We start from the raw sequence: 23,845 nt of genomic DNA, 5'->3' as shown, positions 1-23,845 counted from the left end.
TGGACCTAACACTTATACAGCAGGAGTCGCCCACGTTTTAACAAGGCTTTATACGAGCTCCAACAGCACTCGTGTGACATGCCAACTGCACTTTGTATTTGTAAACTGTCTGTTGTTATGTGATTTTAATGGTGCAGGGCTACGATGGAAACAGCACTAAATCTGGTGCAGCATCTTTCTAACATTGTCCTTTCAATAAACTAAACTAAACTAGACTAAGGTGCAGCTCACCTGGATGATAAGTTGTCAAGACTGAAGTTCAGTCCTGATACTTTACTACACTGATGCTGTATTTCAGCCAAACAGAACATGCTTCTAAAGTTCTCAAACATATGGAGAGGCAGAAAGAAGAGGTTATAAAAGCTCCAAACTTCAGGAACTCAGCCCATTCTAAACATGAAGGAAACAGTAAAGTCTAAAGTGTCCGAGCGCTTTGATCGTGGCTGAACTCGTTTATCAGAAGAACAAACACCTGAAAACGCTCTGGCGACGGATTAAAGGTTCGAATCAGACGGAACGCGAGAGGTTTTGGTAAGGGTTTCCTCAGACATGTGACCAGCGCAGCCTGGCGTCTCTCCGCGTCCTTCATCCTGACCTTGCACGGTGACGGTGGCGTCGCACTTGGCCTGGCCCGCCTCGTTCTCGGCGACGCAGCTGTACTTCCCGGCGTGTTTCAGCTCCACGGCGGAGAACGCGATGACGGCCACGTTGTTCTCCAAGCTCATGCTGCGTTTGGCGCCGTCTTCCCGCAGCAGCTCCGAGTCTCGCAGCCACTTCACCGCGATGGGGGCGGAGCCTTTGATGGTGGCCTGAAGCTTCACCGCCGTGCCCATCACCGCGGTCACGCTCTCCGGCCGCTTGGCGAACATGGGAGGCTCTGAGGTCGACACACACCAGGTCAGCGCGGGTTTGGGAGCCACGGAGAAGACTGAAGGTTTAACGGAGGACGAGGAGGAGGACGAGGAGGACGAGGAGGACGAGATTCTGTGGGTTTTATATTTAACGCAGCCACAGACTACTTTTACTTAAACCAGGTCTGAACTTGGACAATATCACAGACGGAATCTGGACTAAACCAAGACGTAAACCAGACTAAAGCAGAGACTATAATCAAGGTCCAAACTAAACCAAGAGTCTAAACCTGGACATGATCACAGACTGGACCAGGTCTAAAGCCAAGGAGAAGCAGACGCGACGATTTAACCTGAAGACTTTTTGGCCCTGTTTTATTTAGACTCTTGTTTAAACATAAAGTCCCAGTGAGATGAACCCTGACCCTAAACATACGTGTTCTTGATTATCTGTGAAGGAGAGGACGATTCAAACTTGTTTCACTCAGATCCAGAGGAAATGAGCCGTCACACCTGATCTTTGGGAGAGACACTTCCCTCTCGAGTCTCTGAGGCTGAGGAACGACCGGTTCCTGACGTGAAACACTTTGATGTCTCTGCAGGCACAAACATCAGCTGCATTTCCTCTGACACGTGGTCAGTCTGTGATCGTTCACGGCCTTTGTAAACGACACGCCTGGAGTAAAGATCAGCTGAAGGAAGTCTCTCCCTGACTCTTCTCTTTACAGATGGTTTTCCAAATCTCTCCAAGGTTTCTCTTGTTCTAAAGTCTCTAATGATAACGAGCCTTTAGACTCTTGTTCTAAAGTCTCTAATGATAACGAGCCTTTAGACTCTTGTTCTAAAGTCTCTAATGATAACGAGCCTTTAGACTCTTGTTCTAAAGTCTCTAATGATAACGAGCCTTTAGACTCTTGTTCTAAAGTCTCTAATGATAACGAGCCTTTAGACTCTTGTTCTAAAGTCTCTAACGATAACGAGCCTTTAGACTCTTGTTCTAAAGTCTCTAACGATAACGAGCCTTTAGACTCTTGTTCTAAAGTCTCTAACGATAACGAGCCTTTAGACTCTTGTTCTAAAGTCTAAGAGAACCGTCTGAACGACTCTGCTCCTCGTCCTCCGTTAAAGCCGCTCTCCCGTTAGTCTGACCTTTCAGTTTGGTCACTGCTTTGCTGGTGACGGATCCCACTTCGTTGGACAGGACCACCTCATACTCGCCCACGTCTGCGCTCTCGAAGCCGTGGATCTCCAGGGACGACTGAGAGCCCAGCGTGACCGAGCGGAACTTCTGATCCGCCGCCAAACGCTTTTTGTCCCGCCTCCAGGACACTTCGAAGGGCGGCGAGCCCGAAACCTCGCACTCCAGGAGGGCCACGGAGCCGCGCACCGCCTCCACGGGCTGCAGGGGGCGCTGCAGGGCCGGGGGCTCTGAGCAACACAGCCAACGTTAGGAAGATCGAGACTACGACCGGGTCATACAGAGGACGAGACCTACGACTGGACTGGGGCTAAGACTGGGTCATGAAGAGGACTAGACCTACGACTGGACTGAGACTAAGACTGGGTCATACAGAGGACTAGACCTACGACTGGACTGAGACTAAGACTGGGTCATACAGAAGACTAGACCTACGACTGGACTGAGACTAAGACTGGGTCATACAGAAGACTAGACCTACGACTGGACTGAGACTAAGACTGGGTCATACAGAGGACTAGACCTACGACTGGACTGAGACTAAGACTGGGTCATAAAGAGGACTAGACCTACGACTGGACTGGGGCTAAGACTGGGTCATACAGAGGACTAGACCTACGACTGGACTGGGGCTAAGACTGGACTGGGGCTAAGACTGGGTCATACAGAGGACTAGACCTATGACTGGACTGAGACTAAGACTGGGTCATACAGAGGACTAGACCTACGACTGGACTGGGGCTAAGACTGGGTCATACAGAGGACTAGACCTACGACTGGACTGAGACTAAGACTGGGTCATACAGAGGACTAGACCTACGACTGGACTGAGACTAAGACTGGGTCATACAGAGGACTAGACCTACGACTGGACTGAGACTAAGACTGGGTCATACAGAGGACTAGACCTACGACTGGACTGAGACTAAGACTGGGTCATACAGAGGACTAGACCTACGACTGGACTGAGACTAAGACTGGGTCATACAGAGGACTAGACCTACGACTGGACTGGGGCTAAGACTGGGTCATACAGAGGACTAGACCTACGACTGGACTGAGACTAAGACTGGGTCATACAGAGGACTAGACCTACGACTGGACTGAGACTAAGACTGGGTCATACAGAGGACTAGACCTACGACTGGACTGAGACTAAGACTGGGTCATACAGAGGACTAGACCTACGACTGGACTGAGACTAAGACTGGGTCATACAGAGGACTAGACCTACGACTGGACTGAGACTAAGACTGGGTCATAAAGAGGACTAGACCTACGACTGGACTGAGACTAAGACTGGGTTGTCAGGATGAAAACCAAGACTAGGACTATGGACTCTGACCGGGTCATTTAGAGGACCGGGCTGTGACTGGACTCAGACCAAGACCGGGACTAACATGGAGTCAGGACTAAGACTGGACCATCACCACAGCAGGTCTTTAGGAACACGAGAGCTGCGACTGGACTGGGTTATTTTCAAATAACTCAAATGTGAGGGAAAGAAACTAAAACTGTGCCTAAAATGTCCAGATATTTTTGTCGACTAAAATGAAAAGAAGAGACTAAAATCAGTTTGTGCTTTTACTTCATTCATGTATCATTGTATTTTCAACATTCCGCTCTCTTTGTTCCTGTGGGTGAAACACTAAACCAAAGGTCCAGACCCGCTGACCAATGAGATCCTTCACATCAGGTTCACTCTGGAGAGTCGGAGTTTCTTAAAGGAAAAACACTTTAACTCCGACTCGACTGAACCGGTTTAACCCAACGCTCAGGACGAGGCGGGAGCTCGAAATCTGTTGTCTCAGCCCAGTCCAGGCCAGGATTTTCTTCCTAAAGTCCTACAGTTTGTTCTTCCTAAAGACCTACAGTTTGTTCTTCTTAAAGACCTACAGTTTGTTCTTCCTAAAGACCTACAGTTTGTTCCTAAAGTCCTACAGTTTGATCCTCCTAAAGACCTAGAGTTTGTTCTTCCTAAAGACCTACAGTTTGTTCCTAAAGTCCTACAGTTTGATCCTCCTAAAGACCTACAGTTTGTTCTTCCTAAAGACCTACAGTGTGTTCTTCCTAAAGTCCTACAGTTTGTTCTTCTTAAAGACCTACAGTTTGTTCTTCTTAAAGACCTACAGTTTGTTCCTATAGACCTACAGTTTGTTCTTCTTAAAGTCCTACAGTTTGATCCTCCTAAAGACCTACAGTTTGTTCTTCCTAAAGACCTACAGTTTGTTCTTCCTAAAGTCCTACAGTTTGTTCTTCTTAAAGACCTACAGTTTGTTCTTCCTAAAGTCCTACAGTTTGTTCTTCCTAAAGACCTACAGTTTGTTCTTCTTAAAGACCTACAGTTTGTTCCTAAAGACCTACAGTTTGTTCTTCTTAAAGACCTACAGTTTGTTCCTAAAGACCTACAGTTTGTTCTTCCTAAAGTCCTACAGTTTGTTCTTCCTAAAGACCTACAGTTTGTTCCTCCTAAAGACCTACAATTTGTTCCTAAAGACCTACAGTTTGTTCTTCCTAAAGACCTAGTTTGTTCTTCCTAAAGACCTACAGTTTGTTCTTCCTAAAGACCTACAGTTTGTTCTTCTTAAAGTCCTACAGTTTGTTCTTAAAGACCTACAGTTTGTTCTTCTTAAAGACCTACAGTTTGTTCTTCTTAAAGACCTACAGTTTGTTCTTCTTAAAGACCTACAGTTTGTTCCTAAAGACCTACAGTTTGTTCTTCCTAAAGACCTAGTTTGTTCTTCCTAAAGACCTACAGTTTGTTCTTCCTAAAGTCCTACAGTTTGTTCTTCTTAAAGACCTACAGTTTGTTCTTCTTAAAGACCTACAGTTTGTTCTTCCTAAAGACCTACAGTTTGTTCTTCCTAAAGACCTACAGTTTGTTCTTCCTAAAGTCCTACAGTTTGTTCTTCCTAAAGACCTACAGTTTGTTCTTCTTAAAGTCCTACAGTTTGTTCTTCCTAAAGACCTACAGTTTGTTCTTCCTAAAGTCCTACAGTTTGTTCTTCCTAAAGACCTACAGTTTGTTCTTCTTAAAGACCTACAGTTTGTTCTTCCTAAAGACCTACAGTTTGTTCTTCTTAAAGACCTACAGTTTGTTCTTCCTAAAGACCTACAGTTTGTTCTTCTTAAAGACCTACAGTTTGTTCCTATAGACCTACAGTTTGTTCTTCTTAAAGTCCTACAGTTTGATCCTCCTAAAGACCTACAGTTTGTTCTTCCTAAAGACCTACAGTTTGTTCTTCCTAAAGACCTACAGTTTGTTCTTCCTAAAGACCTACAGTTTGTTCTTCCTAAAGTCCTACAGTTTGTTCTTCTTAAAGACCTACAGTTTGTTCCTAAAGACCTACAGTTTGTTCTTCTTAAAGACCTACAGTTTGTTCTTCTTAAAGACCTACAGTTTGTTCTTCCTAAAGACCTACAGTTTGTTCTTCCTAAAGTCCTACAGTTTGTTCCTAAAGACCCACAGTTTGTTCCTAAAGACCCACAGTTTGTTACAAAAGTCCTACAGTTTGTTCCTAAAGACCCACAGTTTGTTCCTAAAGACCCACAGTTTGTTCCTAAAGACCCACAGTTTGTTACAAAAATCCTACAGTTTGTTCCTAAAGACCTACAGTTTGTTCCTAAAGACCCACAGTTTGTTCCTAAAGACCCACAGTTTGTTCCTAAAGTCCTACAGTTTGTTCCTAAAGACCCACAGTTTGTTCCTAAAGACCTACAGTTTGTTCCTAAAGACCTACAGTTTGTTCCTAAAGTCCTACAGTTTGTTCCTAAAGACCCACAGTTTGTTCCTAAAGTCCTACAGTTTGTTCTTAAAGACCTACAGTTTGTTCTTCCTAAAGAACTACAGTTTGTTCTTCCTAAAGACCTACAGTTTGTTCCTAAAGACCTACAGTTTGTTCCTAAAGACCCACAGTTTGTTCTTCCTAAAGACCTACAGTTTGTTCTTCCTAAAGTCCTACAGTTTGTTCCTAAAGACCTACAGTTTGTTCTTCCTAAAGTCCTACAGTTTGTTCCTAAAGACCCACAGTTTGTTCTTCCTAAAGACCTACAGTTTGTTCCTAAAGACCTACAGTTTGTTCTTCCTAAAGTCCTACAGTTTGTTCCTAAAGACCCACAGTTTGTTCTTCCTAAAGACCTACAGTTTCTTCTTCCTAAAGACCTACAGTTTGTTCTTCCTAAAGTCCCACAGTTTGTTCTTCCTAAAGACCTACAGTTTGTTCTTCTTAAAGACCTACAGTTTTTTCTTCTTAAAGACCTACAGTTTGTTCCTAAAGTCCTACAGTTTGTTCTTCCTAAAGACCTACAGTTTGTTCCTCCTAAAGATCTACAGTTTGTTCTTAAAGACCTACAGTTTGTTCTTCCTAAAGACCTACAGTTTGTTCCTCCTAAAGTCCTACAGTTTGTTCTTCCTAAAGACCTACAGTTTGTTCCTCCTAAAGACCCACAGTTTGTTCTTCCTAAAGACCCACAGTTTGTTCTTCCTAAAGACCTACAGTTTGTTCTTCCTAAAGGCCTACAGTTTGTTCTTCCTAAAGTCCTACAGTTTGTTCTTAAAGACCTACAGTTTGTTCTTCCTAAAGACCTACAGTTTGTTCTTCTTAAAGACCTACAGTTTGTTCCTAAAGCCCTACAGTTTGTTCTTCCTAAAGGCCTACAGTTTGTTCTTCCTAAAGACCTACAGTTTGTTCTTCCTAAAGACCTACAGTTTGTTCTTCTTAAAGACCCACAGTTTGTTCTTCCTAAAGACCTACAGTTTGTTCTTCTTAAAGACCTACAGTTTGTTCTTCCTAAAGACCTACAGTTTGTTCTTCCTAAAGACCCACAGTTTGTTCTTCCTAAAGACCTACAGTTTGTTCTTCCTAAAGACCTACAGTTTGTTCTTCCTAAAGACCTACAGTTTGTTCTTAAAGACCTACAGTTTGTTCCTAAAGACCTACAGTTTGTTCTTAAAGACCTACAGTTTGTTCTTCCTAAAGACCTACAGTTTGTTCTTCTTAAAGACCTACAGTTTGTTCTTCCTAAAGACCTACAGTTTGTTCTTCTTAAAGACCCACAGTTTGTTCTTCCTAAAGACCTACAGTTTGTTCTTCCTAAAGACCTACAGTTTGTTCTTCCTAAAGACCTACAGTTTGTTCTTAAAGACCTACAGTTTGTTCCTAAAGACCTACAGTTTGTTCTTAAAGACCTACAGTTTGTTCTTCCTAAAGACCCACAGTTTGTTCTTCTTAAAGACCCACAGTTTGTTCTTCCTAAAGACCTACAGTTTGTTCTTAAAGACCTACAGTTTGTTCCTAAAGACCCACAGTTTGTTCTTCCTAAAGACCTACAGTTTGTTCTTCCTAAAGACCCACAGTTTGTTCTTCCTAAAGTCCTACAGTTTGTTCTTCCTAAAGACCTACAGTTTGTTCCTAAAGACCCACAGTTTTCTGCTAAAGTTTCTGTTTCTTTCTTCTACCTTTGACGCTGACTCTGGCGCTGCAGATGTCGGAGCCGCTGTCGTTCAGGACCTCACAGCTGTAGTTTCCGGCGTCTGACAGCGCCACCTGCTGGATCTCCAGCGTGGCGAGGCCGTCCTTAAAGGCGGCGCCGAAGCGGCCGCTCGGCGTGAGCTCCGAGTCGTTACAGAACCAGACGACGCGCAGCTCGGGGGAGCCCTTCACCGCGCACTGCAGCCGCGCTGTACCGCCCTGTTTCCACACGAGGGCGCTCTCCAGCCGCTTCACAAACTCCGGAGGCTCTGAGACACGCAACGGCAGAGTGAGGAACACGCAACGGCAGAGTGAGGAACACGCAACGGCAGAGTGAGGAACACGCAACGGCAGAGTGAGGAACACGCGACATGAGCGAGGAACACGCAACATGAGCGAGGAACACGCTACCTGAGTGAGGAGCGAGAGGTCAGACAAAGCTTTGGAGCAAATGAGAAAAAGCAAAACTTGAAGAAAAATCAAGTTTAGCAGGAAATACTACGTTTACAAAGAGGAGCTGGAAAAACCGGCTCTGATCCTGAGAAACGACTTCAAATGAGCTTCAATGAAGGCGATTAGAGCTGATTTTGAGACGTGATGTGAGGCTCCATAAGGAACCAGAATTTTATTTTTCCTTTTTCTTAAAAAAAAATATATATTTAAATTTTCTCCACTTTTTTTAAATGTTGCTACATTTGTTCAATTTTTCAATTTCTTTAATTTTTCAATTTTTCATTTATTTTTTTTTAATCAATTTTTTCTTCATTTTTTCCAAATATTTTTACATTTTTTGTTCAATTTAATAATATATATAGATTTTGCTTTTATTATTAACATTATTACTCATTTCTCATAAAAAAAAACGTTTGCATTTAAGAAGAGCCAGTCTTTTGAACGGCTCTTTGGGATCTGTTCGTTTCAAATCCATCACTGTTATTGACACAAAAACCTTCCTGTTCCTTCAAGTCCAAAACTACTGAAAATCAGCTCAAACTCCGGGAAATGAAGCTCTTTCAAGTCATTTCTGTGAAAGAAAAGAGACTTTTTTTTCCAGCGTTTGGAGGAAATTGAGACAAAACTAAAGTAAAGAAACTACAAAGAGGAGACGCAAAGTAAAAACAGCAGCAAATAAATGGATATATGGTTTTCTATAAAATACTAAATATGTAAAAAGAGACTAAAGTGAAGACTCTCGACCCGACTGAGGGCGGAGAGGTTTACAGCAGGAGGATAAAGACTCAGAAACATGTGATAAAGACTCAGAAACATGTGATAAAGACTCAGAAACATGTGATGAAGACTCAGAAACATGTGATGAAGAATAAGAAGAAGGTTTAAAGAGAGAAACATGAAACAGTAAAAACATGAAACATGAGAAACATGAGAATCCGCTCAGAGGAACATGAACATCCATGAAGCAGCAGCGGCGGCGGCTCAGACTGAAGCAGACAGCTCTTACCTTGCACTTTGACGCTGGTGCAGCAGGTGGCGCTGCCGGCCTCGTTGCTGACCGTGACCGTGTAGACGCCGCAGTCTTTGAGCGCCGCTTTGAGGATGTCCAGTGTGACCTTCTTCCTCTCGAAGGACAGTTTACAGTCCGGACTCTGGTGGACTTTCCTCCCGTCCCGGCTCCAGGTCACACTGACTCCGCGCTCCTCGTCCACCGTGCACTCCAGGTGCAGCGCGGCGCCCACCACGGCCGCCGCCGCCTCGGGCAGCGGCGCCTCAAAGCGCGGGGCATCCACGGCGCAGAGCCGCAGCTCGCACTCAGACTGCCCCAGGGCGTTATTGGCTCTACACACGTACAGCCCGGCGTGGGCCGCCGTGACCGAGGGCACCACCAGGGCGGCTCGATTGTTCTCGAACGAGCCGCCGGACGCCACGGGCGCCTCGTCTTTGAGCCACAGAGCCGTCAGAGGGACCGAGCCTCTGACCTCACACACAAACTCCGCCCTTTTGCCCACAAACACGGTCAGAGGGCTGTCCGGCTTAGACACAAAGACCGGAGCCGACTTTTCTACGGGTCAGAGAGAGAGAGAGGAGGGTTAGAGGCGAAGGCGAAGGCGAGGGCGAGGCGCAGCAGCGGCTCAAACAGAGCAACATCCCAGCAGAGCAAGCTCTAAATATCTCAGCAGAGCAAGCTCCAAACATCTCAGCACAACAGCTTCAAACATCTCAGCAGAACCAGCTCCAAGCATCTCAGCTAACCAGCTTCAAGACGTCTCTGAAAACCCCAAGAAACAGCTGGGCTGCACAAACAATTCATCATCTTCAAACCAACCTTCAGCTTCAGACACTTAAGGAGAACATCTTAAATTAAACATCTCCACAAACACCTGAGCTTCAAAACAAGCACAAACTAAACCCATCTGTACCAGTTTCCTGAAGTAGATTTGCTCTTGGTTTGATCAGGTCCAGTCGTTGCACTTAGAAACATCTGTCTCACTTAAAGCAGAACTAAGTAACTCCTGCCCCCAGAGGCCGTAAGCGCCACTGCAGCTGTTGTACATGTTTGTTTTTTACTCATTAATCGTCCGTGAGAGTAAATCCTACACTGACAGGAAAGACAAAGAGGGATGTTCTTCATGCACTTACACAATGAGACTCAGACTTAGCTGTAAACACTGTTTAAGCAGCGCTAGCCTGTTAGCCTGTTAGCTTCTACTTCCTGACTCCATTAGTGTGTATTGCAGGAAAGTTGCAATTTTCTGTCTAGAGACACCAGGGGGCGATGAAAGACCCCCCAGTCCCATTAACACCTGTATTACCCCCAGAGGGACGACGGGAAGGATTTATTGAGGTGAGAAAGTTACTTAGTGCTGCTTTAAGGCCAAATATCCTTCAGTCATTTTAACCACAGCCTCAGATCTTCAGCACAAACGTCAGAAGAAGAGCTCCTCGACCGACAAAACTCATACTTTACTACAAACATCTGAAACTTCATCTTGACAAACATCTGATTGTTCCTAAGCTCATACAAAAAGACTTCTCTGCTCACATGAAGGTCATCACGTTAGAAAGAACCAAACCGACCTGTGTCTCCACATTAACCGACATCAGCTTTACTCAAATCTACCCGTCAGCGAAGGCCCGTGTGGTGGTGAGGTGTGATTGGTGCGGGGGCGCGTGTGGGCGTGTCCCTCACCGGTGATGTGCAGGGGGGCGGAGCACTCGTCGAAGCCGTGCGCGTTGGTGGCTCTGCACGTGTACTCCCCGCCGTCGTCCTTGTTGGGCGCCAGCAGCTCCAGGGAGGAGGAGCTAACGCGGCTGATGATGCGCAGGCGCTCGCTCTCCTTCAGCGGCTTCCCGTCCTTCAGCCACTTGAAGGTCACGTTGGGCGCCGCCTCCGTCTCGCACTCGAACTTGGCCGCGGCGCCGAGGTTGATCTCCACGGCGGCGATGCGCTGGCGGAACACGGGGCGCACTGTGGGCGGAGACGAAGAGGAGGAGGGTCAGGGGGAGGAGTCAAAGAGGAGGGAGGGGTGAGGAGGAGGAGAATGAGGAGGAGGAGGAGGAATGTTCAGGAGGAAGAAGAAGAAACCAGGAGCTCAGTCGAACCAGGAACTTTAACCTTTCTCTGCTGATACCTACGTGTGGACCATAATGTGTGGAAGATCTTCACAACATCAGGTTCTTCTGTAATGTCATGTGGGGAAATATTAGCACTGAAAGATGTGCTGGTTCTTCAGGTTCACGTGCTAAAGTTGTGCTAAAGTTGAGCTAAAGTCATGCTAGCGCTGTGCTAAAGTTGTGCTAAAGTCCTGCTAAAGTTGTGCTAACTTTGTGCTAAAGTTGTGCTAACATGGCGCTAAAGTTGTGCTAAAGTTGTACTAAAGTTGTGCTAACTTTGTGCTAAAGTTGTACTAAAGTTGTGCTAACTTTGTGCTAAAGTTGTACTAAAGTTGTGCTAACTTTGTGCTAAAGTTGTGCTAAAGTTGTGCTAAAGTTGTGCTAACGTTGTGCTAAAGTCGTGCTAAAGTTGTGCTAACGTTAAACCAGGAACTGTAACCTTACTCTGCTGATACCTACGTCTGGACATTAATGTGTGGAAGATCTTCACAACATCAGGTTCTTCTGTAATGTCATGTGGGGAAATATTAGCACTAAAAGATGTGCTGGTTCTTCAGGTTCTCTGGTTTTATTTGGCTTTACTTAAACCTGGTTTAGTAGGTTTGTTTGGTTGCTCAATGACTGATCTGCAGACCCTTCAGAGTGTTTGTTCCAGGCGTTTCTGGTTCTGACCGAGTTCCTGGTTCCTCAGTGAGACCAGGCGCTGATGGACGTGACTGTGGAGAGAGTTTGTGATGAAACGGCAGAAACGGTGGAGGTTAGAAAGGAAACGATGGAATGACAAAAGGAAAGAAACGAGTGAAGGAAGCGGTGATCGAGAGGAGGTCATGGAGGAGGAGGTCATGGAGGAGGAGGTCATGGAGGAGGAGGTCATGGAGGAGCTTCTGTGGATGGGATGTGGAGGAGTCTGTGGGAAACTCAAACTGTCCACTCTTTATGAGAACATCTAAACTCAGGCTCTGTTCATAATGAGTTAACGCCCAGATATTGTTCGTTTTATTTTTTTTTAGCTGTGTCTAGATTTAAATCCAGTTTGAATCAAATATAAGAAAGATTGAACTTAAAACATGTACAATAGGTGACTCTCAGTGTTGGGGAGAATAATTTGTGATCGTGTTTAGTAACAGAATACTGAATACTCTTGTTCTGTTACTTTATTGCTCTGCTAAAGTCGTGCTAAAGTTATGCTAAAGCTGTGCTAAAGTTGTGCTAAAGTCGTGCTAAAGCTGTGCTAAAGCTGTGCTAAAGTTGTGCTAAAGTTGTGCTAACTTTGTGCTAACGTTGTGCTAACTTTGTGCTAACGTTGTGCTAAAGTTGTGCTAAAGTTGTGCTAAAGTCATGCTAACTTTGTACTAAAGTTGTGCTAACTTTGTGCTAACGTTGTGCTAAAGTTGTGCTAAAGTTGTGCTAACTTTGTGCTAACGTTGAGCTAAAGTTGTGCTAACGTTGTGCTAACTTTGTGCTAAAGTCGTGCTAACTTTGTACTAAAGTTGTGCTAAATTTGTGCTAACGTTGTGCTAAAGTTGTGCTAAAGTTGTGCTAACGTTGTGCTAATGTTGTGCTAACGTTGTGCAAAAGTTGTGCTAAAGTCGTGCTAACGTTGTGCTAACTTTGTGCTAACTTTGTGCTAACGTTGTGCAAAAGTTGTGCTAAAGTCGTGCTAATGTTGTGCTAACTTTGTGCTAAAGTTGTGCTAAAGTCGTGCTGAAGTCGTGCTAACGTTGTGCTAAAGTTGTGCTAACTTTGTGCCAACGTTGTGCTAACGTTGTGCTAACGTTGTGCTAACTTTGTGCTAAAGTTGTACTAAAGTTGTGCTAAAGTTGCGTTAACTTTGTGCTAACGTTGTGCTAAAGCTTTGCCCTCAGTGTGAGCTTCCCTCAGACTCCCTGGTGGAGGATGTTCAGGGACCACTCATGGACCTCGTTGGACCACTCTCAGGCGGGCGTTGCTCCAGGCCTTGTCTCCGCGCTGGTTCTCCGCCTCCAGCCGGACCTCTCCTTCGTGCCGTCGCCGCGACACTTTCCTCACCTCCACCCGACACGCGTCGCCGTCTCTGGAGCAGCTGAACTCTCGACCCGACGCCGCCGCCACGCCGTTTACGAACCAGCGGATCTTCACGGCGTTCGTCACCGCGCACGAGAACGACGCCGCAGAGTTCTCCTCCGCGAACACGTCCTGCAGCGGCGCCAGGATCACGGGAGCATCAGCGCTGACGATGGCGGCCTCGGAGGTGGACTGCTCCACCTCCTGAACACGCCGCTCCGTTTGCACCGCGCTTTGAAACGACGCCGTTGTGGTTTTAAATGATGTCGCGGTTTGTATCGACGTCACGGTTTTAAACGACGCCTCTGTTTCTGTCTTGACTCCGCCCTTTTGTGCAGAGTCTTCTCGTAGCGACGCCACAGTCTGAAACGCCGCCGCGGTTTGAAATGACGCCGTTTTGGTTTTAAATGATGTCGCGGTTTGAAACGCCGCCGCGGTTTGAAACGACGCTGCGGTCTGAAACGCCGCTGCGGTTTGAAACGACGCCGCGGTTTGAAACGCCGCGTCTGCTTCTGTCTTGACTCCCGCCCTCTGCAGAGCGTCTCCCCGTATCACCCCCGCGCTCTCCCCGACCGTCAGCCTCTGCACGACCGTGGCCTGCAGCTGGTTCCTCGCCGTCTCCTCCGTGGCGCTCGCCCTCTGCAGCTCGCCCCTGCTCGCCTGCGTCTCCTCGGACGCCAGGCTCTGCTGGTCGCGGTGCAGCAGAGCGTGAAGCGCCGCCCTGAGCTCCTCCTTCAGCTCGGCCTTCTGCGGGTACTCTCCCTCTAAGCTCAGCATGATCTCGATGGGGTTCCCCGGCGTGGTGACGAGGTACGAGAAGGCGGCGTGTTTGTTCTGCCTGGTCACGCTCGCCACGTGTATCTCCACAGGCTTCAGCGTCTGGACGGCGTCTGCGAGGAGCACGCTCTGCTCCTGCGACACGGCCGACTGCAGCGCCTCCTTCAGCTGCTGCTTCACACTCCCTGTGCCGGGTGTGGGGATCTGCACGAGGAAGCGCAGCTCCTTGGGCAGCGCCTCGGCGTCACGCGCCTCATGGACGAACATGGCGTCCTTCCTCTGACGCGTCGCGCTCACGTTCTGCTCCTCAGGCTTCTCGATGTCCTGCGAGCGCTCTCCCATCATGACCCTGCGCTCCTCCAGAAGCACGGACCTCCTCACGTTCTGCCCCTCCTGGATCTGAGACGCCACGTCCTGCTCCGCCGCCTCCAGGACGGCGCAGCTCTCCGTCGCCACCGCCTTCTCCTCGATGAAGATCATTCTCTTGGGGACTTTGGGCTCGGTCTTGACCACAGGTTTGAGCTCCTCCTCTGCGTGGATGAGGTCCGTGTGGCCCTCCTCTAACGCCCTCACCTCCGTCACGCTCAGCGGCTGGAACACGCTCCACAGCTCCTCCTTCTGGACCGTCGCCCGCTGCTGCTTGGCGCCCGCGCTGAACGGGGCCTCCTTGGACATGGGCGTGGCGGACACGGACACGGGAAGCACGTGGACGGGCTCGGCTTCTGCTCTGACGTCGCACTTCACCCCCTCCACGTCGACCTTCAGCTGCTCTTCGCGCTCGGCTACGATCTGGCGCCGCTCCTCGGAGAGCGCCGCGTTTCTGCGAGCCCGTTCCTTCCTCGCGCTCGCCGTGAACTCGTGCCGTTGGCTCACCCTCAGCTCGCCCTCTTTGGGGAACAGGGCCGGGGAGCTGCTGCACTGGACGTGTTTCTTGGGCTGCGGTTCTTTGCGGACTCTCGCCGCCTCTTCGCTCGGTTTCTCGCCGGTCTCCGCGGACGTCTCGCACACGAGCGCTCGCTGGTCGTCGTGCGTCGCCGTATGGAGCGTGAGCGGACTCTTCCTCGCCCGCGCTCGCTCGGACTCGGGTTTGTCCACGCTGAATCGTCCCTCGGCTTCGTAAACCTCCTGTCTGCTGCTGACCTGGAGCTTCAGGAGGCGCTCCTCTTCTCTCTGAACCTCCAGACTCACTCCTGACTCCAGGCTCTGCAGCGCCCCCTGCTGCTCCGCCTGTATCTGCAGCCGCTCGTCCACGTTAGCGACAGACTTCACGGGGAAGTCCTTCCCTCGCGAGGCCTGCTCCGGCTCCGGCTTCTCCATCTGGAGCCGCGTCTCTTTGTGCAGCTGCAGTTTGCTCTGACTCACCGGAGCGATCACCACTTTCCCGCCTTCTGTCCGAGCGGTGGGCGTGGCGGTTTGGTCGGCGTCCGGGAGCTTCATCACGTGACTCTCCGTGAGCGGCGTCTGCTCCTCAGTCTGAGCCGAGTACAGGATCTTCACTCCCTCTCTGACTCTGAAGCCGATCTCCTCTTCAGGGCGGCAGACGTGCCCGAGCGCCTCGTCTTGGATCTGCAGCGCTGACTCCACCTGTGAGGCGCTCACCACTCGCCGCGTCTCCATCGTGGCGTTACATGTTTGTGGCGTGACGTCTCTGAGAAGCTCCGCCTTCACCGAGCTCAGAGGCAGCAGCTCCTGAGACGTGGCCGACATGACCCTGGACCGTTCCTCTGTGATGAAGCGGACCTCCGCCAGCTCCGGGCTGAGGATCCGGTCTTCGTGCTGCTCCAGGATGTTCCTCTGCTCCTGAATGGCTGAGGCGAAGGCCGTGAGGCGCAGCTGCTTCCCCTGAACGGCGAAGGCGGTGTGTGGACTCGGTGAGGCGGACACTCGCTCCTGGACGGCGTGCGCCTGCAGCACGGCCGCCTGCTGCGTGAGCGTCTCCCTGTGCAGCGTGGCGGCGAGCACGTCCACGCCGCACAGCGCCTCCGCCTCTTCGCTGGCGATGATCTGCCGCGCGTCCGAGCTGATGGTGTAGATCAGCTGATCCGAGCGCTCGCAGCTCCTCGGCGCCAGCTTCTCCGACTGAAGCGAGATCTGCAAACTCCGCTTCTTCCCCGGCTTCACCAGGAGCTCGGCGCTGCACGACGCCTCGCCCGCCGGGTTCACGGCGCGGCACACGTACACGCCGCCGTCCTCCGCCCTCACGCTGAGGATGTCCAGGAAACCGCTGCCGTCCGGGTCGGAGACGAGGGCGAGGAGAGCGCTGGGCTGCAGACGGGCGGCGCCGCGGAACCACGACACCTCCGGCAGAGGCTTCCCCGTGACCACGAAGGCGAACACGGCCCGCGCGCCCACACACGCCTCCACGTTCCGAAGCGTCTGAGTGAAGAGCGGCGGCTCCGCGGTACGAAGCGGCGGCTCCGCGGTACGAAGCGGCGGCTCCGCGGTACGAAGCGGCGTCTCCGCGGTACGAAGCGGCGGCTCCGCGGTACGAAGCGTCTGAGTGAAGAGCGGCGGCTCCGCGGTACGAAGAGTCTGAGTGAAGAGCGGCGGCTCCGCGGTACGAAGCGGCGGCTCCGCGGTACGAAGCGGCGGCTCCGCGGTACGAAGCGGCGGCTCCGCGGTACGAAGCGGCGGCTCCGCGGTCTGAGGCGCCGGCTCCACCTTCTGAGGCGCGTGAGGATGAACCTTCTCCACGCTCAGGTAGGTCTTGCTGGTGACTTGCCCGTATCGGTTGCTCACAGTGCAGGTGTACTCGCCCCCGCTCTCCTCTCGGACCTCCCGGATCACGAGGGAGAGCTCCTCCTTCTCGTGCCTGAGCTCGTAGCGCTCGGACGCCGTGATGTCGGCGCCGTCGTGGGACCAGCGCGCCGAGGGTTTGGGGAAACCGGACACGCGCACGGTGAAGGCGAAGGACTCGCCGACGGACGCGGAAACGGCGCGACGCAGCTCGGACACGAAACACGGCTTCTCGCGCTTTCGCTCCAGAGACGAGGACGAGAGGCGTTTGGGTTTGGGTGGAGGGTCGGGTTTGGACGCCTCGAGGAGCGCTGACGGGACAAGAGGCGGGTCAGACACAGACGGGACAAAGACAAGACAAGGAGGAGATCCAGAGCCCAGCACGCTCCGGTTCAGGAAGTCACTGTCTGACTTTGGGGAAACCGCTAAGAGGAATGAAAACTACTGCCGTCAAACCAGTTCTAAAGAAACCGTCTAGAACAAATCAATGAAAGTATCGAAAGCAGGAACTGAAAGAAGATTTGTTTCCCATCCATCCGTTTTCTTCCTCTTTATCCGGGGCCGGGTCGTGGGGGCAGCCGTCTCAGCAGAGATGCAGCGTGTCCTTGAGGCCTCCTCCCAATAGGACATGCCCGGAACACCTCCTGCGTGAGGCCACCAGGAGGTATCCGGAACAGATGCCCTGGCCACCTCCTCTGGCTCCTTTCGACGTGACGATTTCCGATCCCTCCTTTCGATACTTTCATTGTTTTGTTACCAGACCAATCAGATGTAAGTCTAACGGCCTCCTGAAGCCGGAGTGGGCGGGGCTGTGGACTCTCTGCGTTTCTCTAATTCACACAAAAGAAACGAAACACAAATCCACAGAGACTTCAGGATCTTCTCTCCTGCTCCAAGAGGAAAAAGGTCATTGATGTGAGGTGAGGACAGAAACACAGACAGGTCAGAAGGTTTGGCTCTTCTTCACTTCAGGATGAAAGAGTGTGGTGTGATTTACCTTTGGTCTCGTCCGCCTGAGCCGACGGCCGGCCCACCACCTCAGTGACTGTAAAACACAGAGCAGAGCGTTAGGACCACCGCGGGGGGAGAGGACACGTTTATACTGGTGCAGGACGGGGTTAGTCGTGCTCCATATAAACTGTGACCCACAGCGAGCGCGAAGAGCCGGGCGCTTCCCCAGGACACGCTGAGACCGGGGACTACGGCCACGGAGGAACTCAGATCAGTCCTGGTTTAGACTCTGGTACCCGGGGAGCCGAGGGAACGGGGTTTTCTTTCTCTGGCCTTTTTTTGTCTCATATCCAGAGTTCTTGCCTTATTGGAAATTCATTCATTTTAACCTGGACAAATCCTGCACATCCAGTATTTGTTAAATCACTATTGTTTTATCAGTCTCCACATTCTCGCCCATTTTTTAAAAAATGTTGAAAAAATATTTTCCACATTTTTTTCCACCACAATTTTTATCAATTTTTTTTGTAATAAAAAAAAACTATTTTTTTTATTTTTCTTTAACATATTTTGTCCATTTTATTATATATTTTTTTTCAATTTTACTAAAATTATTTTCTATTGCTAATCACTTTTAATAATAAAAAAAAACTTTTTTCCTATTCCTCAGTTTTCCCCTTATTCCCCGTGTTCCCTGTAGTCCCTGTGAATCCCCATAGTTCCCTGTAGTCCCTGTAGTTCCCTGTCGTTCCTCATAGTTCCCCGTGTTCCCCTTGTTCCCCGTGTTCCCCGTAGTTCCCCGTGTTCCCCGTAGTTCCCCTTGTTCCCTGTAGTTCCTCATAGTTCCCTGTAATCCCTGTAGTTCCCTGTGTTTTCCTTGTTCCCCGTGTCCCCGTGTTCCCCTTGTTCCCTGTAGTTCCTCATAGTTCCCTGTGAATCCCCATAGTTCCCTGTAGTCCCTGTAGTTCCCTGTCGTTCCTCATAGTTCCCCGTGTTCCCCGTGTCCCCGTGTTCCCCTTGTTCCCCTTGTTCCCTGTGTTCCCCGTGTTCCCCGTGTTCCCCGTGTCCCCGTGTTCCCCTTGTTCCCTGTGTTCCCCGTGTCCCCGTGTTCCCCTTGTTCCCCGTGTTCCCCGTGTCCCCGTAGTCCCCGCAGTCCCCAGCGCCCTGCAGAAGCCTCCGCCCTCTCGCTGCGTGGGGGTACTCTCTGGGTTCTCTCATGCGGGTGTCCCGGCGCTCCTATAGCGTGAGGGCGAGTGCCTCTAACTCGTGTGACTGTTTCAAACGCCCTGCAGGTGAAAGAAGAAGAAGCTCCTAAAACGAGCTGAACATGCAGGTCCCAACCTGGAGGCCACGGGTATTCTTTCCCCGCTTTAGTCTCTCGGGCCCGGTTTGTCAAAGAGTAAAAGTCGTCCAGCGAGAGCCGAGTGTAAAACCACAGCAGGAAAGCGGCCGGAGCGCCCTGGAAGAGCGCCCCCCGGAGCGAGCCCCGGTACGGGCCCCGGAGCGAGCCCCACGTCCGCAGCTCCAGGGGCAGCTTCAGCACAAAGTCTGCCCCGCGCTGAGGCCCGCCGTCGGGGAAGCCCAGCACCATCTGTAGGGCCTCCTCCAGGGCCTCGGGGTCTGGGGCCCCGGCGGGGGAGGAGGCTTTAGGGCAGCGAGGCGGGGGCGCTTTGGGGACAGAAACGGGGGAATCGGCGGAAAGGGACGCTGGTAAATCTGGGACAGAGGGATAGAGTTAGGGACACGTCAGTCAGGGCCGGACAGGGCGTTATTACAGGGGGGAGACACTGGGGGGAGACACCGGGGGAGACACGGCGAGGCCCACACACAGGAGGCCAACACCAGGGGGAGACACACAGGGCATTATTACAGAGGGGAGACACCAGGGGGAGACACACAGGGTGTTATTACAGGGGGGAGACACTGGGGGGAGACACCAGGGGGAGACACGGCGAGGCCCACGCACAGGAGGCCAACACCAGGGGGGGACACCAGGGGGAGACACCAGGGGGAGACACCGGGGGGAGACACACAGGGTGTTATTACAGAGGGGAGACACCAGGGGGAGACACACTGGGTGTTATTACAGAGGGGAGACACCAGGGGGAGACACACTGGGCGTTATTACAGAGGGGAGACACCAGGGGGAGACACACTGGGCGTTATTACAGAGGGGAGACACCAGGGGGAGACACACTGGGCGTTATTACAGAGGGGAGACACCAGGGGGAGACACACTGGGCGTTATTACAGGGGGAGACACCAGGGGGAGACACACTGGGCGTTATTACAGAGGGGAGACACCAGGGGGAGACACACAGGGCGTTATTACAGGGGGGAGACACCGGGGGGAGACACACAGGGCGTTATTACAGGGGGAGACACCGGGGGGGACACGGCAAGGCCCACACACAGGAGGCCAACACCAGGGGGAGACACACTGGGCGTTATTACAGAGGGGAGACACCGGGGGGAGACACACTGGGTGTTATTACAGGGGGGAGACACCAGGGGGAGACACAAAGCCAGTATTTCCCACAGATAAAGAGCCCAGAGGCGGCTCTTTCAGCGGAGAATACCAAACCACACAGGGACACACAGGGTGCAACACCAGGGGGCAGCACTGAGGGAGATGAGCCGTCAGATCTAAACACGTCAGTAGCATCGGTGTTGGACAGGACTCTGTTTGAAGTGGGGATGCCCCGATACCACACGCGTGTCCTCAGTCATGAGAAAGAGCTTCATCACGACACGGCCGAAACCCGAGTCTGGGCTGGGTTTATCAGAGCCGGGTCTGCAGAGGTTACAGGATACAGGCTAATGTTGCTAACTAGCGGCTAACGAGTCTGGCAGTTCTTAAGCCGCTTCATGCCCATGCTGTAGGCGACTGGCTAAGCTAAAGCTAATCTGGCTAATGCGAAAAGAGGCTAATCTCGTAGTAGAAAGTAACCGTCTAACACTAATACAGAAATAAATGAATATCGGACAGGCAGAGAGAGACTTCTGGACCTTAAGCTCCATTTAACACTTGAGACCTGAGACCCAAGAAACAAACGATAAAATGATAAATATCGAAAATGAAATTGAATCATTGACTCATAAGTGCTCAGGTCAAAGTGGTGTCGACACATCCCCAGTTTGAAAGATGAATATACAACTGTCCATGTGTCCGAAAGCCTAATAATGCTAATCATGCTAACAATGCTAATAAGTGTTTAGATCTGACGGCAGCAGGACGTTCATGAAGCGACGGAGACGAGAAGCAGGTCCTGGAGGAGGAGAAACTTTCAGACGGAGGTGATGAGGGCTGTGCTGAAGGAGGATCATGAAGGAGGTGACGGGACGCTGAGGAAACGGAGGAGTGGATGAAGACGGGGGAGCGTGATGGAGGAGATGAAGAATGTGAAGCTGATGGAGGTGATGAAGCGGTCATGGTGGTGTGGATGAGGAGCAGCTGAGCGACAAGAGGAGGTGATGATGAAGAGGAGGTGATGGGACAGGCTCATGAGGAGGTGATGGGACAGGCTCATGAGGAGGTGATGATGAAGAGGAGGTGATGGGACAGGCTCATGAGGAGGTGATGGGACAGGCTCATGAGGAGGTGATGGGACAGGCTCATGAGGAGGTGATGGGACAGGCTCATGAGGAGGTGATGGGACAGGCTCATGAGGAGGAGAAGCAGGTGAGGAGGAGGTGAAGGTGATGCTGTGGACCATCTGAGCGTTTGGGACATTGACCTTGCAGGGTGAGTCTGGCCGACGCCGCGCTCGTCCCGTGGGCGTTGGAGGCGGTGCAGCGGTACTCGCCCTGGTCGCTCTCCGTCACCGTGGCGATGACCAGCCCCACGCCGGGCCCGGCGCCGTACGTGCGGACGCGCTCGGACTCCGCCTCCAGCCCCGCCCCGTTGTGCAGCCACTCCACGGCCGCGAAGCCCGAGAAGGAGCACTCGAAGCGGGCCTCGTCCCCCGGAGACACGCACACGTCCCGGGGGCCGGCGAGCAGCAGGGGGGCGGAGCCCGGGGAGAACACGCCCCTCTCGCTGACGCTGCTGTGGACCAGCGTGGAGGAGAAGCTGGAGGACACGGAGGAGGAGAAGCTGCTCTGCTGCTCCACAGAGAAGGAGCTGAAGGAGCGCTCGCTCTGAGCAAACGTCCCAAAGTCACAGGACACGTCAGACGAGACCAGGCGGACTGACGACAGAAGATACAGATACACACGTTACAGAGCCACCGAGGGAGGGGGGACAGGGGGGACAGGGGGGAGACCAGGCGGACTGACGACAGAGAAGATACACACGGTTACAGAGCCACCGAGGGAGGGGGGACAGGGGGGAGGAGGGGGAGGAGACCAGGCGGACTGACGACAGAAGATACAGAGACATGTTACAGAGCCACCGAGGGAGGGGGGACAGGGGGGAGACCAGGCGGACTGACGACAGAGAAGATACACACGTTACAGAGCCACCGAGGGAGGGGGGACAGGGGGTAGAGGGGGGAGGAGACCAGGCGGACTGACGACAGAGAAGATACACACGTTACAGAGCCACCGAGGGAGGGGGGACAGGGGGGAGGGGGGAGGAGACCAGGCGGACTGACGACAGAGAAGATACAGAGACACGTTACAGAGCCACCGAGGGAGGGGGGACAGGGGACAGGGGGGAGAGGGGGGGAGGAGACCAGGCGGACTGACGACAGAGAAGATACAGAGACACGTTACAGAGCCACCGAGGGAGGGGGGACAGGGGGGAGAGGGGGGAGAGGGGGGAGGAGACCAGGCGGACTGACGACAGAGAAGATACACACGGTTACAGAGCCACCGAGGGAGGGGGGAGAAGGGGGAGGGGGGGAGGAGACCAGGCGGACTGACGACAGAGAAGATACACACGGTTACAGAGCCACCGAGGGAGGGGGGAGAAGGGGGAGGGGGGGAGGACAGGGGGGGAGACAGAGCGACATCATGATGACACATCTTTAGGGACGAGTCGAGGAAAAAAGACGTTTGAAAACAGTCTCTCCAGGTAAAAAGATCCTCAGAGCAGAGACCGACCCGAGTCCTGAGCGTCTGTAGGTCAGACTGGGTCAAACCGGGTCAGACCGGGTCAAACCGGGTCAGACCGGGTCAGACCGGGCCACCTGTCCCAGTGTGGGCTCCTGTTTGGGACTGAACCAGGCCTGAGGTCATGGCCGGAGTTTGACTCCAGAGTTTCGGTTCCGTTTGGAGCGAGGAGACGAACCTACTGACGACAAGAGCAAACAACACACCTGCACACGGGGGAGACATGATACATAAGCTCTCCACCAGGGGGCGCTGCAGCCACTCAGCGCCCTGGTTTCCCACGGCCTCATCCTAAACTGTCCTCATAAATCACATTACATCATTACATATACATGTCAGAGGTTTCTGGGGTCTGAGTTGACCTTTGACCTCCGAGACCCCCCGAGCCTCACCGTCGATGTTGAGCGTGGCGGCGGTGGACACGCTGCCCGCGGCGTTGGACAGGACGCAGGAGAACTCGCCCTCGTGCTCCAGCTGCACCTTGGACAGATTCAGGTAGAAGGTTTCTCCGGAGCGAGACATTCGGAACTCAGCCGAGTCTCGGAGCTCACGGGCGTTCAGGAACCAGGAGGCGGAGAGGTCTGCGGAGAGGGGCGGGGTTAGACCGGGCTAGACCGGGCTGGACCGGGTTAGACCGGGCTGGACCGGGTCAGACCGGGTCAGACCGGGTCAGACCGGGCTGGACCGGGTCAGACCGGGCTGGACCGGGTTAGACCGGGCTGGACCGGGTTAGACCGGGTTAGACCAGGTTAGACAGGGATAAACTGACCGTCTCCGAAGGCGGCGCACTGGAAGGTGGCGACCCGTCCCTCTGCCACCAGCAGGTCTCTGAGAGGGACCAGCAGAGAGGGCGGGGACACCCGGGACACGGCCTCGGTGTGGACGGGGGCTGAGGGGAGACACACGCGCCGTTAGAGACGTCATGTAGCATCATGTTAGCATTGTTCATTATGTATTTATGGGCTGTTGAACCACTTTGCTCCATGTCTCTGTATCTTTATTTTGTAGAAACTATTTTCATAATTCAGCATTTGTTAAAGTGGTTTTTGAATAATTAGAGAAAGTTTTGATTTTTCTCCAAATTGTTTTTCCCTTAACTGTTTTTAAACATGGCCATATATGGGCGAGTCCAGAGATGTGTCTGTATTTAAAGGCTGATATAGTTGCAGGTCGTCAGGCCGTTATATGGTGAG

General features: G+C 51.7%; 1 protein-coding gene across 1 annotated transcript in view; it reads right to left on the bottom strand.

Annotated features, from left to right (window-relative positions):
• Window positions 1–23,845, bottom strand: part of LOC306968375 (titin-like) — a gene marked incomplete at its 3' end in the record, with an annotated part of 138,214 nt that overhangs the window by 59,551 nt on the left and 54,818 nt on the right. Inside the window, exons 38-41 of the mRNA XM_079563719.1 lie at window positions 23,422–23,541; window positions 23,045–23,233; window positions 17,644–17,691; window positions 10,666–10,944 (exon numbers count right to left, since the gene is read on the bottom strand). Coding sequence (XP_079419845.1) covers window positions 10,666–10,944; window positions 17,644–17,691; window positions 23,045–23,233; window positions 23,422–23,541 — 636 coding nt within the window. The remainder of the gene's footprint in view (window positions 1–10,665; window positions 10,945–17,643; window positions 17,692–23,044; window positions 23,234–23,421; window positions 23,542–23,845) is intronic.

This window comes from Gobius niger, assembly GCF_951799975.1.
Source record: "Gobius niger genome assembly, chromosome: 9".
NCBI lineage: Eukaryota > Metazoa > Chordata > Actinopteri > Gobiiformes > Gobiidae > Gobius > Gobius niger.
Note: the sequence above shows the minus strand (reverse complement) of the source record. Positions and strands in the feature narration are given on the sequence as shown.